This window comes from Hippocampus guttulatus, chromosome 5 (genome assembly GCF_054856545.1).
Source record: "Hippocampus guttulatus isolate MCC_2025c chromosome 5, RoL_Hgut_1.0, whole genome shotgun sequence".
In the NCBI taxonomy this organism is placed as follows: Eukaryota; Metazoa; Chordata; class Actinopteri; order Syngnathiformes; family Syngnathidae; genus Hippocampus; species Hippocampus guttulatus.
Window position 1 is genome coordinate 3464644 of NC_141265.1, and position 14538 is coordinate 3479181.

General features: G+C 40.9%; 2 protein-coding genes across 3 annotated transcripts in view; one reads left to right on the forward strand and one right to left on the reverse strand.

Annotated features, from left to right (window-relative positions):
- Window positions 1–3096, reverse strand: part of cux2b (cut-like homeobox 2b) — a 103061-nt gene extending 99965 nt beyond the window's left edge. The window contains exon 1 of one of the 2 annotated variants that reach the window (XM_086111440.1): window positions 2960–3096. In XM_086111440.1, the coding sequence (XP_085967566.1) occupies window positions 2960–3022 (63 nt within the window). In that variant the 5' untranslated portion in view covers window positions 3023–3096. Of the gene's footprint in view, window positions 1–2231; window positions 2877–2959 lie in introns of those variants that run through there. The other variant, XM_086111441.1, reaches the window with a different exon arrangement.
- A 5156-nt stretch (window positions 3097–8252) lies between these two features.
- On the forward strand, window positions 8253–14285 carry LOC147204665 (serine/threonine-protein phosphatase PP1-gamma catalytic subunit A). Its single transcript, XM_086111665.1, has 7 exons — window positions 8253–8630; window positions 8853–8984; window positions 9113–9343; window positions 9466–9570; window positions 11454–11677; window positions 11868–12002; window positions 13669–14285. Exons 1-7 carry the CDS (start codon window positions 8576–8578, stop codon window positions 13756–13758), a joined length of 972 nt encoding a protein of 323 aa, XP_085967791.1. The 5' UTR covers window positions 8253–8575; the 3' UTR covers window positions 13759–14285.
- Window positions 14286–14538: the final 253 nt, after the last annotated feature.

The following is a 14538-nucleotide window of genomic DNA, read 5'->3' on the forward strand; positions in this document are numbered from 1 at the left end:
AGTAAATGTTGCGGCGTTAACTGCTGATATAAATAGCCCCTACTGTCACACGCTAAACGCAAGAATGGCATTTTGGGTCATGCAACTGGCTGTAATGATAATGCGTTCTCTGAAAGTGCAATCAACTGCTGCTCAGGGTGTCACGTTAAGCTGCTGGCATGTGGTGGAAAAAATTGTGTTAGAATAAAATTCAACAGCAGTAAAACAAGATGTTGAAATCGTATAGCACATGAGTTATCTTCAAACGTCTTTTTTTTTTTTATCTTAAAAATGCATCTTTTTTTGCAAACACATTCGTGAGCATGAAGTCGTCAAATTGTTCACACATCAGTGCAGGCCAACAGCTGAGCCATGAATTTGACTTGAACAAATCTTATAAATCTTATTTTGACAAGGGCAACAGTTATTTTCATTACCAAGGACACACTGGAAGTTTGTACTAAATTGCACTTCCTAAAATTTTTATTCATACCATTTATCCAAAGCGTGGACATGAATTTTTGAAACGCTTCTGAATCAAACAAAGTACAAAGTACAACCAACACCCAACAGTGAAATGTGAAACTCCGCGATTCAGTGTTACATTTAGTGTGATTACACCACTTAAAAAGGTGGCGACTAGTAAATTTTGGCATTACTAAATAGTTCTTGTATCAGTGAGCAATCTTGTATCAACCATTTTAATGATTACTTGGAAACAACAAAATCATCTATAATTTGCAAATCTGGATTCAAGTAGTTTAAGAGGAGTGACATTGTTCTCAATTTTACAAGGACACAATATCATGTGATCTATGAAGTTACGGCTTCAGCAGACACGCTACGTACAGTTACACTACGTGAAGAAAGAGACAGAAAAAAATGCATTTGTGAGGCGGTCTTGGTTTGCAGATTTTAGTGTTTTTTTTAACACTGTCAAAGAGATACTAATTTTAAAAATATGCTTATTATTGCAGTTACACTCTGCAGTGATTTAAAACTGCTCTGTATCAAAACAGATATGTGATGGGGTGGAACCGCTTCACAGTACCATGCAACATAGTTGTCCTCCACTGCAACAAACTGCTCCAATAGTTCGCACCTTAAATGCGTTCATCGCTCATAGTGTAGAGGGAGACAACTGAGCAATATCCTGTCAGATTTTTTTTTTCATTGGTAGAACATTAGGTACACAATATTGTTGAAGAGTATGGAAAATTGCCTTTGCAAGAAACACATTGCAAATATTTCAAAGACATTATTAAGTATTTGTTTATCAGAATATATTCATGAGGTTATAGTGTTACAGTGGAGTGTTTCTAATTTCGGTTTAGCCACGTGAGACAAAACGTTAAACACACCTCTCAATATGATTCATTGTAATTTCTGCAAACTATGCCAAGAATAAACAATCCAAAATAAATTAGCATTATTAACATGGCGAGGCAAATTATCTTTGATGAAATTTTGTAGGTCACCTAATCTAATGCGAAAAAAGTGCAAATGATTATAATTTGGCCGATAAGTGTAGCTCCTGCATTGGATCGTGTATGTTTTGTATGAATAAAATGAAGGTTGTACAGTACTTTTTTTTTTTTTTTTTTTTACAGATCGTTATAATAGTTTCAGGGCTGGGGGCGGGGGGGGGGGGGCACCTGGGAAGGTCGCTACGAGTCTACTCGTTGCAAAGCTCGTGTATGTTGATGAATATTTCTCGGTCCTGTTCTGAGAGATCCCGCTACAACCGTGCGGCGGCAGCCCGGATGACAGGGCGGTCCAGCGGCCAGGAGCCGCAACAACACTCGACACCAACACACACACACCAGATGTGATTGTTTCTGCTCGGTAGGCTTTGGCGAGGGGGCGGGCTGCCATGCTCCTGTCATTTGTCATGATGCACGACATCAGTCAGACGGCAGAGACGGTGCCCTTGCGCCGGCCGAGGCTGATTTACAAACATTAGCGGGGAATACGATTACACAGCCCCCACCCCCCACCCCCCACCCCCCTCGCTCGAGCAGCTCTATGCGGCTTCAGTGGGAGAGAGGTCGGCAGGGAGGGGAACGGAAACCACAGATGATTTCAACCAACATTGCTTTCTAAAAAAAATAAAAAATACATTGCAATAAACACATAAATAGCAAAACAGCCATATATTGCGGTTCACCAATTCAACTTTCAGGCTAACGGTGTGGTGAAGGTATAAGGAACGATGCGTGCAATGTTAGTCTGTAATAAACCAAAGTGCTCACCTGCCACATTCCCCACGCCAGCCGTTAAGACACATTTCAGTGCCACATAAGTCGACCAGATGATCGTTTGGAAGCTTCAAAGACGACGTGTTCGCCCCCCCCCCCATAAAAAACGTGTTTGTATTTGCTTGTTTATCAACCTCAACGTCCGCTTGTTTATGACCAACGTGCTTCCGTAAAATGTAAAAACACCAGCAAACCCCGCCGTTTAAAAAAACTTGCAAATAAACTTATCATCTTGGAGGCTACAAGCAACTAAAACGACACAAATTCGAGGTTTAAAGCAAAAGACCGGTGCAGCCCAGCAGCGTCGTGACGTCCGTCGACACAAACCGTACAAAAACGCAAAGCTGTGTGAAAAGTTACCATGAAAGAAGAGCGACTCAACGGCACATTAAAAGTTTCCGTACGTGCGAGCACGGCGGTGCGAGCTGCTCACTGTCGAGATTTTAGCGGAAAAAAAAAGAAAGAAAAAAAATAACATTGCTGTCCGCGGTGCTGATCCCAGATCGGTGTGGCTGGTGGAGGCTGTGCTGCTCCCCGGTCGCTCCACGCTGATCAATGATTGAACCGAACAAAGGCAGAACACGGATCAATTTCTAATAAGTAGCGATGCAAAGCACGCCGCTTTCACTCTCGCAGTCACCCAAAAATACCCGAGACACTTCCGAGCACAACAGAACACTTGCCACTGGAAAAAATAAACCAAGAATGTGAATACCACTAACCTGAAGCCGCCGTAGATCAAATTTCTTCCAATATTGAAACATCGATCCTACATCGGCGGCCATCTTGGGGATATTGAGGAGATTTTTTTTTCAGTGGCTGCAATAAATATGTGGGCTGGATTCCCCCCCAGTTAAAACGCCTTTATGGGCACGGGTGCCACTTTGACAAAAACACACAACACGACTCCGCCGATATGTTTGTCATCACGTCTGATTCGAATGTTTGGAAGTACGAAAGAAGAAAAAAAAGTAGGTTTTGACAGCACCACTTTCAAAGTAAACGCCAGCTGATTGGGTCCGAACCTCCGTCCACAACATTAACGGGACTACTGCACTTGAGTTTGCTTTGGCGAAGTTATCAATACTGACGTGAAGCTCTTATTTAACGAAGGTGTCTGAAAAATGAGAGAAGGAGATGATGAGTAGATCCGTGCAGTTCAGGGAATTTAGCCAAGCCCACTTACTTGTTTCTCAAGAAGCTCACTTTCTGTCAGGGAGCAGCCAATAAAATAATTTACTGACCCGTTGTTCTAAGTAAAAGCCTAAAAACTATTACTTTGCTTCTCAGTTTAATTACACGATTTTACAGAATCACAACATATGATTACTTAGACCGTATATTCAATGTTCAAGCAAATATCACTAAAATGTTGTGTTTTGATTCTTCAAATCTTCTGATTTGAAATTTCTGAAAAAAAGCTAGCCGATAATGTTTATATTTATGGCTGGAAAACAAAAAAACAAACAAACACACGCGCGCGCGCGCGCGCACCGGCACACATTCGTATTTGCAAAATCTCGCCTGTGGATGCATATAATGAAATGCTGTTCGTTTGATTTGATCACACATTTTATATGTATTAATATTAATGGGGAAAATTATGGAAAGCGGTGTTTGCATTTAGCAGGTCAATTCACAACCAGGCACAAAAAAAAAAGCCTTCTTGCATAGTCAAATTAGATGTTACGTTATGAGAATAGACGGACAGCTGACGTTTTGTCAAATTACAGTACAGGGTTGTTCTCTTAAATAAGGTGTTGTTCGAGACATACGCTGCACTAAACGGGTGCTCCCCCTGCTGATACCGCAAGGTTAATGGCAAGGTATAATGGCTCATGAGGCTTTAGTGCCATTACTTTTATGAAAACTTCATAGTAAAGTTAGTTTTATTGATTTACACTTCCTGCCCATGTTCTGATCACCAGTCTCACAGTTAACCCTCCGCTTCTGCCTTTTAATCCATCTGAAAATCATTTCCTCGTGAGTCAAATTTTATTACCTCAAGGGACATTGGGATCACATATTCAGCTACAGAAAACACCTAGGGCAAAAGTGAGGGGAAATGATTACCTGTTCTTCATTTATGGCTCTGGGGCGTACTAGATTGCAAGATTTAAAACAAATGAGTAATTCAAAATATGCTTCATATATATGTACAGTGCTGTATATAGAAGTCCATAAATGACGGTGAGCAATTTGGCGAAGCAGATTTGTGAACTATGCATGCATGCTCACTGTAGGATGTTTTGATATGTTCTCCTGGAAACAGCTGTCAATCAGAATTAAGCATTAATATCATGTGTCTGTTGAGAAGATGACACAAAGTACTGTATATATAAATGTTCTGCAAAACACGAGTATTTCAAAAGCGTGAAGAGGTCATGTCAGATGGGAGTGAAAGACACAAGAACATACATTTCAAGGACATTTTGTACAGTCTCCTTTGACTCCTTTCACTGTCTCTGCTGAAAACTCACCAAAAACACCCTCTTCAGCAAAGTGGCTGTTGTTGGCATTTACATACTCCTCATAGGGAACATTGTGTTCTGGAAGTGGAACACTGAGCAAATTTAGAGCAGATTCAAGTTGAACAGCATCTGTTTTTAGAGGACACTGCACCATAGTTGGCACAATTGATAAAAAGTGCAGCAAGCACGCATTTATTCTTGTATTGCTCCACTATAATCTGCAAAAAAAGTTTTCTGTTGTCTGCTGGGACCCATCCATCCATTCATCCATTTTCCGATATGATTTATCCTCACAGCGGGGTGCTGCAGCCTATCCCAGCTGTCTTCGGGCAGTCGGCGGGGGACACCCTGAACCGGTTGCCAGCCAATGAATGGCAGGTGCTGGGACCCATTGTGTCGTTTTCATCGTAGATAACTGCCTGGTTTTATTTGAGGGAAAATTATTTTTTTTGTGCAGTACCGATACATTTAAAAAACATGATGCTCAGTGACATGAACGTCCAAGATGGACTCGCAGATGTTTTTCCAATGTCTGTCATTATGGAGAAGTAATTGTCATCAACTAATTGTGTTTTTTTTAAAATTCATTCAAGCATTTGATTTTAAGAAGAAGTTTATGTCACCACTATACAGTACTGTACTTCAAGACATGCTGAGGAAAAACCATCATTCTCTACCTCAAACAGATTTATTTATCCGTGTACCTATACTTTTATATGCAAATAATTTAATGCATCAGTTTATAAAAATACAGAGTTAAAAAAACATTTCAACACATTTATTCAATCTCTTATAAAGAAATGATGTAGGCGTGCAGTTTTTAAACTCGCCCTTTTTCAGGTGGTGTTGAATACTGTTAGCTGGCGCCATCTAGTGGACACTAGAGGTAAATTGATTCATTCGCAAATGTCTCCGTACATGAAACTGGCGCACGTTTCAGTGTTAATACGGGAATTCTCCACGAGTGTTCTCCAAAAGTAGTGGTAACATACATAAACATACAAAAATCTGGTGTCAGCAGGTGTCAATACAAAACTTAAGTATCTTACTTTAGAATATTAGACAGTATTTATTCACTAATTCAGTACCGGCCATTTTCAGACTCTTTTTTTTTTTTTTACCCTAAATCTTGGGGGGGAAAAATGAAAAAATATATACCAGTAGAAAAGTACCTGGGATTAAATGTGTGGAGTCTGAGAAGACATATAAATATGGGGAAATATGTGATCCATCCATTAGTTTTTCATACGGCGTATCCTCATGGGAGAACATGCAAATTGCATGCAAGAGGGCCCGGAGTGAGATTCAGACCTCAAAGCTCCACAGTGTGAGGCAGAGATGCTGAACACTCATTTTGTTGTTTTAGGTTTGCGTGGTTGTGACCACTCACCGAAAGAACCATTTTCTGACTATAATTAACTTTTTTTGCACAATAAGAAAACACTGTTCAACTAGAGCCCAATCGTGTTGCCCATCACCACTGATGTAGTTTCAGTAGAATTTCAAGTGATTAAATAAAGACTAACAAATGGAGACCTTTTCATTCTTTCGAGCCTTCAGTGACAGACTAAAGCACCTGTGTTAAATGCAAAGTCTGCGGGCCAGATGTGGCCCGCCTCGTCATTTTATGTGGCCCGCGAGAGCTTGAAAGGCCTGAATGTCCAAAAATAGTCTAAAAGCATGCTTTGACCAAAAAGGACATTTCCCACAATGCCTGTCGACTATGTTACTCGTGAAGTACTCCATTCATTTTCCGATCTGCTTCTACTCATAAAGGTCGCGGGGGGTGTTGGGGCCTATCCCAGCCGTCTTCGGGCAGTAGGCGGGGGACACCCTGAACTGGTTGCCAGCCAATCGCAAGGCACAGATAGACATACAACCATCCATGCTCACCTTCACACCGAGACAATTTAGAGTGTTCAATCAGCCTGCCACACATGTTTTTAGAATGGGGGAGGAAATCGGAGTACCCGGAGAAAACCCACGCAGGCCCGGGGAGAACATGCAAACTCCACACAGGGATGCCGGAGCTGAAATTTAACCTCTGCACTGTGAGGTCAACGCGCTAACTACTGGACCACCGGGCCTCCCACAGGAGAAAATAATGATCCCAAAATTTCAAGGAGGAGAATTGATGCAGACGGAAGACTGTTTTAACGAAAGATAGGAAGGAGAATACTTATTTGCGTTTCAAGTAGAAAGACCGGTATGTATTTTATGTTCAGAAACGGTCTCAGTAGTCAAAGAGTATAATCTGTGTTGGCATTTTGACACCAAACACAGAGCTAAGTACGCTAAAGCTAGCCTTGAAGAAAAGCAACAAATTGTCCAAGAATTAAAAGGAAAACTGCGGCTGCAACAAAATTTAATGATTGTGTTTGGATTTTGTTTTGTGTTTGTTATTTTCAGAACATGATCAAAAGATGGCCGAGAGGGGATCCACTTGTGTTTAAGGATGGGCAGCTTCTCCTCTTCAAAAACCTCAGAACTTGACCATTTATTTGTCACCTGAGTCAACCTTTATTTGGTTATTTATATTCGATTACATATTGTTTATTTGCAGCTGCCGTTGCAATTATTTGCCATTGGCATGTTTTATGTGTCGATTCATATGAGAATTATTTTAAGATGACAAATTTGTTTTAACAGCGAAGTAGGCAAACATATTTGTTTCTATGCAGTTGTAATGTTTTTCACTGAAATAAGTAATAGACTAAGTGTTGTTTAACATTAAGGAGTAGTAACATTTATTTTACATTGAATTCAATTATATAAATTGCAATTATAAATTACATCTGGCCCTTTGAAGACAGCCATTTTGCTGATGTGGCCCTTGGTGAAAATGAGTTTGACACCCCTTCTTTATGGCATTGTTTTGCTTTGTGTCCTCCTCGTTGTCCACTGTTTGTCTATTGTCCAGCAGAAAATTACATTCCGTAAAATATTGCCATAAAAATAAACGACCGGTATATCAATATAGAGGTGTATTTTGCAACTCTTACGCAACTCTTCTAAGGTAAACTAATTACTACGAATAAAGCCACACATGAAAATTTAATGAGGCCTTCCTTGAAGATGAATGCTCAAAAGTGTTTGCAAAAGGTTTGAGCCTGAGTCAACCCTCTACTTTTGCCTGGGTTTGGGATAAGCCTACAGTTAACTTTGCACTGGCATTCAACTCTGATAAGATGCGAACTGCATTTCATGTCTGTTGGCACAATGAACACAAGTGGCCAAGTGTTGAAAGGTCACAAGTGAAGAGACATCCATTTGAACCACTTCATCTTTGTGAGGGTCGCATGCATACAGTACATCTATTACACAAAAATAGAACCTTAAATCAGGTACTGAAAAGTGTTATCTTTTTGATTATCGTCTATTACGATCTGTGTGTGTGTCACTAACAGCCGTTTGTGTACTGTAATTCTAAATGTGGGTCATTCATATGTGACAAGCAGCGGTGTCAATTATTGTATAATCGCTCCCGTTTTTATGGCCTCCATTCCAGTAGGTGGTAGCAGTAGGGCAGCTTCCAAAAGCCGCTGTGTGCGAGTTTCGATAAGGTGCGGCAGTGAAAAAACAGTGAAGGGATCTTTGTGTCATCGAATGACCGTACCCATCAATTCCACATTACCAAGTAAAATCTAATACTTCGATGAGGATATTCTTAAACTTACGTACCTCGGTAATGTATTAGGTTGCTCGAGAGTCTACGAGGGGGGTTGCATCGAAACAGGCTTAAACCAAGGTTTGTCCTCAACCGGAAAAGACCGAGACGCTAACGTTGGGTGCTAATGCTAGGAGAGCTAGCAATTACAGCTGAGACCTAGATTCGACTTCGTTGATATATTCACAGCCAACACCACGATGGCCGATGTCGACAAACTCAACATAGACAGCATAATTCAACGTCTCCTAGAAGGTAAATCATTTGTTTTGTCCAAAGTGCTGTTAATCTGCTTTGCTATGGTAGCGCACATTCGGCTAAGCATGTTTATAAACAGTTTTAGGAGCCTTGAAAATCCGACCCGCTGTTGATTTGCGACATTCCCACATGAACTACCACAAACTTCGAACTTCTTATGAGTCCGTTCCATGCAGCAAGCGCATCATATTAAGTTTGGGACATATTTTGTGTTTACAGTAAGAGGAGCTAAACCTGGCAAGAATGTTCAACTGCAGGAAAATGAGATTCGTGGACTGTGCCTGAAGTCCAGGGAAATCTTCCTGAGTCAACCGATTCTTTTAGAGCTTGAGGCACCTCTCAAGATCTGCGGTAAGATGTCCAAATATATTTTCCACGAGAAAACAGCTATGTGGTGTTACCCATGCCTAAAATAAGCATGCGTTGTTTCTTACTGTGGACACAGTCCCAATACTAATCACTCTCTGTTTCTATGTCAGGTGACATCCACGGCCAATACTATGATTTGCTGAGGCTGTTTGAATATGGGGGCTTCCCCCCAGAAAGCAACTACCTATTTTTGGGAGACTATGTGGACAGGGGGAAGCAGTCTCTGGAAACCATCTGTCTCCTGCTTGCCTACAAAATCAAATACCCCGAGAACTTCTTCCTGTTGAGAGGGAACCATGAGTGTGCATCAATCAACAGAATATATGGCTTTTATGATGAGTGTGAGTAATCTTCCATACGTTCAGTGAACGTGTTGAATGACATGCTCTGCAAATTTTGTGTTCTGATTTACTGTTTTGACTTAATTATTCATTGAATGTGCTTGTTTTTCTTCATGTTCTAGGTAAAAGAAGGTACAACATCAAGCTCTGGAAGACTTTTACAGATTGTTTTAACTGCCTCCCGATTGCCGCCATTGTGGATGAGAAGATCTTTTGCTGCCACGGAGGTGGGTTTTTGTTGTTTGAGCCAAAAGAAAGAGCAGTTTTGGCTTGTTTAAAAAAAAAAGATGAAAGTCATAAAAATAAAACTGTCCCAGGCAATAGTTTGTATTTCTTGGGAAGTAATCACCCATTTTTAATGAGGAAAGTTGGGTGAAAGTTGCCACAAGTACTGGACTAAGAAAAAAGTATGTTTCAGGGTTCTTGTTTTGACAATGACTAATAGTTAGGGATCCTGTATACTGAAAATTCAGCCATGAAAAATGTCTGGGCAAAAATTGCTTTGCATTTTCAGTTTCATTTCAAAAGATTTTTGTCACGAAACAATATGTCCGAAATAGGATGTTGTGATGATGCAAAAAAATAAACTTTAAAGAAAGCGCTCTGCGCAGTATTGCCACAACCATCCCACACTCATAGAATTTGCATCAGGTCAGCATCATCTGGTGGGACTTTGGCTTGGTGGAACATGGCTTCAACATCATCTGCCATCATGGCGACGGGTTCCTGGTAGAATCTGGTAATACAGCAATTCCAATCAGAATGCTGAATAAGCTTCTCCATTCTGCGTGTTTCCTTGTTAGCAATCGCCACAATCAAACACCACATAGATTTGGTGTTTTTTAAGGTGTTAGTTTTTTGCGTACCGGAGATTTTAAGTACTATTAATTCTGAATGAAATCTGTTACATTGCGGTCTCACATTGCGTACTCATAAATAATGTTTAATTGTATGTTTCACCTCACCGTTGAAACATACAAAAGAGCCTCATTTCAGGGGCTTGTAAACTACGCCCATGTTTGGACTTCCTGAAAGGAGCAGTTTACGTGTCGTCTGTGTGAGTGTGAATGTATGTGTGTCAATGTATGCTTCAAATTACAGTCGAAATGTGTGCAGCCTTCCACTACTGAAACTGTAAGGGAAGTGGGCATGGTGTGGTGTTCTTTTTGTAGATTAAACTTGTGCGGAAATGAAGGAATGAATATCGAAATATCATGTGTGCATATTGACTATAATATAGAATATTGTAATGAACTGGGTTATATGTGTTTTATTGTTCTGTATTGCCATTGAGGGGTTGTGGCTCACATGTCATGTTCTGCTACTTTGACTACTCTTGTTTTTGAAATACTGAAACACGTCATTCTTTTTGCGTGTGGGAACCAGGTGCTCGGTTCAGACGGCACGAAACACCGCACCTATCTTCCGTGCCTTTGTTGCCCAACATAGGTGTTGTCTCGAGTGGATAAGGAGCGGCTCCTGCTTCTCCTCCCACAGAAAAAAATGGTTGTACTTTGCTAATCAATCTGGTCGTTGTGTAATTTGACCGCTAGAAGCTCTCAGATAGGCCAACTTCTTCGCTTCCCATTCTCCAAGCCTGCTGCTTTTCGGCTCAACCCGAGCCGATGTTGAGAGCTGCCTCCGTTGTACAACTCTGTCTCACCTGATCGCAGTAATATTGCCCCACAGTTCTTATTTCACCATGCTGTGTGGCTGTCTGTGCCAGTGCTGCTGCTGCATGTGATGTAGTAAGTACATTCACAATGGTGAACGTTATGAAAAATGTACATTTGCAAATTGCAAAGAAACAAAATTATCGCTTCAAACGCTTTATCTGTGCCGCCCATTCCGGGAACGACTGTCACAGCTCGCCTGTTTTTCGGGGTGATGAGCCCTTAGGCCCTGTGAGCAAGTGGCAAAGTGTCCGCCCCCTGAAATGGATAAATACAGGTCGATTGCCTGCAGTTAGGTTTCAAAACACGTAGTTACCTTGATGTCAAGTCTTTTTCATTTGTCCTTGACTGAGCTCTGTGCAGTTTGCCAACTGACGTTCAGCAAACGTCACCAGTATAGCAATGTTTATTTGTGCTTGTCTGCTCTTTTTGTACAGGACTTTCTCCTGACCTGCAGTCCATGGAGCAGATCAGACGCATCATGCGCCCCACTGACGTCCCCGACCAGGGCCTGCTCTGTGACTTGCTCTGGTCTGATCCAGACAAGGATGTGTTGGGCTGGGGGGAGAATGACCGAGGTGTATCATTTACCTTTGGCTCAGAGGTGGTTGCCAAGTTTCTGCATAAGCATGACCTGGATCTGATCTGTCGTGCCCATCAGGTACTTTTAGGACCCTATAAATGTGATTGCGACAGTTAACACATTTACTAGGGATACATATTCTGTGGTAGCTCACCTAGTAACGGTTACCCTTCATTAGTTTTAATCTTCAGTAATATGGATTTGAAAGTGTTTTGCATCGTGTATAGAAGTCTGAATAGTTTGTAATTTCCAACTGTCTTTGTTGCAGGTTGTTGAGGATGGCTATGAATTTTTTGCCAAACGGCAGCTTGTCACTCTGTTCTCCGCCCCGAATTACTGTGGGGAGTTTGACAATGCTGGCGCCATGATGAGTGTGGATGAGACCCTCATGTGTTCTTTTCAGGTAATGTGCTTTGGCATTTTGTAGTGTTACACATTTGTAAAATTTTAGATTAGGCCTCGGCTATATGTGTTTATTGTATCTAAATCGAGATATGAACATTTAAGATATTTATATCAAAATGAGGATGATATCAGTCATGTGACCTCACCACGCTTGTGTTGCGTGTAAATCGCAGTTCAACTAACCACATTCCTCTTCGAAGGTTTGGCATTGATCGACAGTTAAAACCAGGAGATAACAATCATTATGCGGAGGGCGAGGGGGAGGAAGGACACACGCAGAGAGACGAGGGACACGCGCGGCTGCTGCTGGCTAGGCAGCACACACAAGAAAATCACTTCTGTCTTTATTGTCAAGGACTGTGTATACCAGGGGTCTCCAACTCCGGGTCTGGAGGGCTACTGTCCTGCCTGTTCCCCGGCTCTCCCAGCTGCAACACACCTGATTTCGACGATCAGATCATCAGCCAGCTCTGAAGCAGCATTAGAATGATCCTGATTATTTGAATCAGGTGTGTTGCTCCTGGGGGAGCTGGAAAACAGGCAGGACCTCCAGGCCCAGAGTTGGAGACCCCTGGTATATACGGACGGCACACATATATTGTGTTTTAGAACAGTATGTGACCATGGTTATAATTTCAAAATTACCAGAGGATAATTTCCCCCCCCCCCCCCCCCCCCCCCAAAATGTACGAGCAGACCGTGCCTTGCCAGTCCATTCAAGTGCGAGCTCTGGACTATTTTGTTCGTCTTTGTTGACTACCATTTTTTGTGAATCCATAAAAAGTCATACAATGTCACATATCGTAAGGGGACACTCGGAAGGCAATCCAGGCATAGTTCATATCGGTAGGAATTGTCCCATCGCCATGTAATGCATCAATGCATACACAACCATCGTCTTGTTCGGGGGTGAGTGGCTAACTTTTTTTTTTTCCTCCCCCCAACCATGCAACACATCCATCCACATTCTAAACGCATTATCCTTACTATGGTTGTGCATTCACAAATTGGTACAAAACAACACATGCGTTTATGCAGTTAACATCTGTTTTAGCATAAAATTGTTATTTATCATAAAAGCAGAGTTGCAGTTTTAATGTGAATTTAAATTTGTTTAAATTTATTGCTAACTTTGCTAATGTTGGTGGCTAAAAAAAATTCTTAATTTTCACGGAACCCATAGTAGTGTTGCGATCTTATTATCTGGCAAAAATATTGATATAAAATTTTAGCCATATCTTACAAACCTATTTTTGTTAAGCTGTATTTGCTGTAAAAATATGTGGAGTGACAGCTTGATTTCCAAGTGCCCCAACAGTTTTTTTTAGTCACAGGGTTTCACGTGGTCGATTCACTTCATTTGTCATAAACGGATGAATGGAAATCTAACTTTATATCTTCTTAGAATGCTGATTTGATATACCGGTAGTTATAAAGTGGGTGATGAGCTTGGTCTCAGAATGAATTACCGGTAAACTAATTCATCAAGTAACCACTTAAGGTATTCAAAATAAAACATGGTAGTGAAGTACAGTACCTTTTGGGCTTAAAGCCCTCTGTTTTCATTTAAATCAGATGATTATTCCTTATTAATGATGCCATTGATAATCTATTAATATAATGACATATTCGCCCTCATACTTCTTTCTATATTCAACGAATAGATTTTGAAACCGGCCGAGAAGAAGAAGCCCAACGGCAGCCGTCCGGTCACTCCTCCTCGCAACATGGTCACCAAGCAAGCAAAGAAATAAAGTATGGGCTGGATGTAAGGCGGTCACTACTGTTCTTCTTTTGTCCTTTGCATTTGAGGGATTGGTTAACCTTCACCTTGCCAGCACTGTAAAGATGTACACTCCCCACCCTTTGAAAGCAAAAGATGTTATTTTGTCCACAGGCGGAAATCGATATGTCACCATGAAAAACCTCAGGTGTTTTGCACTCCCATTTTGCAGCTACATTTTGCCACATATGACTGTTCAATCATAAAAATCGTAACAATAATGCTACTTTATGCACAGGAATGCCTTGTTTATAGCTGTGCACAATTTTAGCAGTTTTATCACGTCATGCCCCCCGCCCCATTCTTTTCCAGTAATCAATATTAATGACCACAAAGAATATACAGTCACAAACACCACTTTACTGTCAAATGCAAAATCTATTTACAGTCAAGTGTCATAGAACAATGACTCATTGTATCACCACTTCATATTTGACTAAACAAGCGCTCTTTTCATGTCTAAATCTTTCTAATAAACTTTGAGTGTATTTAAGAGGATATAGAAATGAATATCATTTTTTTAATGTATCTCCTTTCTAGTGTTCTTACCAGCACTATCACACTACAAATATACACAAGTGCCACATAGGTCATCTGGAGCAGTTCAAAATCAATATTTATCAAACAAAAATCTTAAAACTTCATACTCAACAGAGCTGCTGATTATTAAATATGTGCGGATTGCTGCAGATGTGTATTGCTAATTTAATTATGCTTGCTCTGACCAACCAGTTAAAGGATGAAAAATGTG

Bases quoted from the DNA above. Each gene is read 5' to 3' on its own strand.
- LOC147204665 (XM_086111665.1), top strand. From the start codon at position 8,576: ATGGCCGATGTCGACAAACTCAACATAGACAGCATAATTCAACGTCTC. The intron at 8,631-8,852 runs GTAAATCATTTG...TTGTGTTTACAG, and splicing joins AATTCAACGTCTCCTAGAAG to TAAGAGGAGCTAAACCTGGC. The intron at 8,985-9,112 runs GTAAGATGTCCA...TTTCTATGTCAG, and splicing joins GGCACCTCTCAAGATCTGCG to GTGACATCCACGGCCAATAC.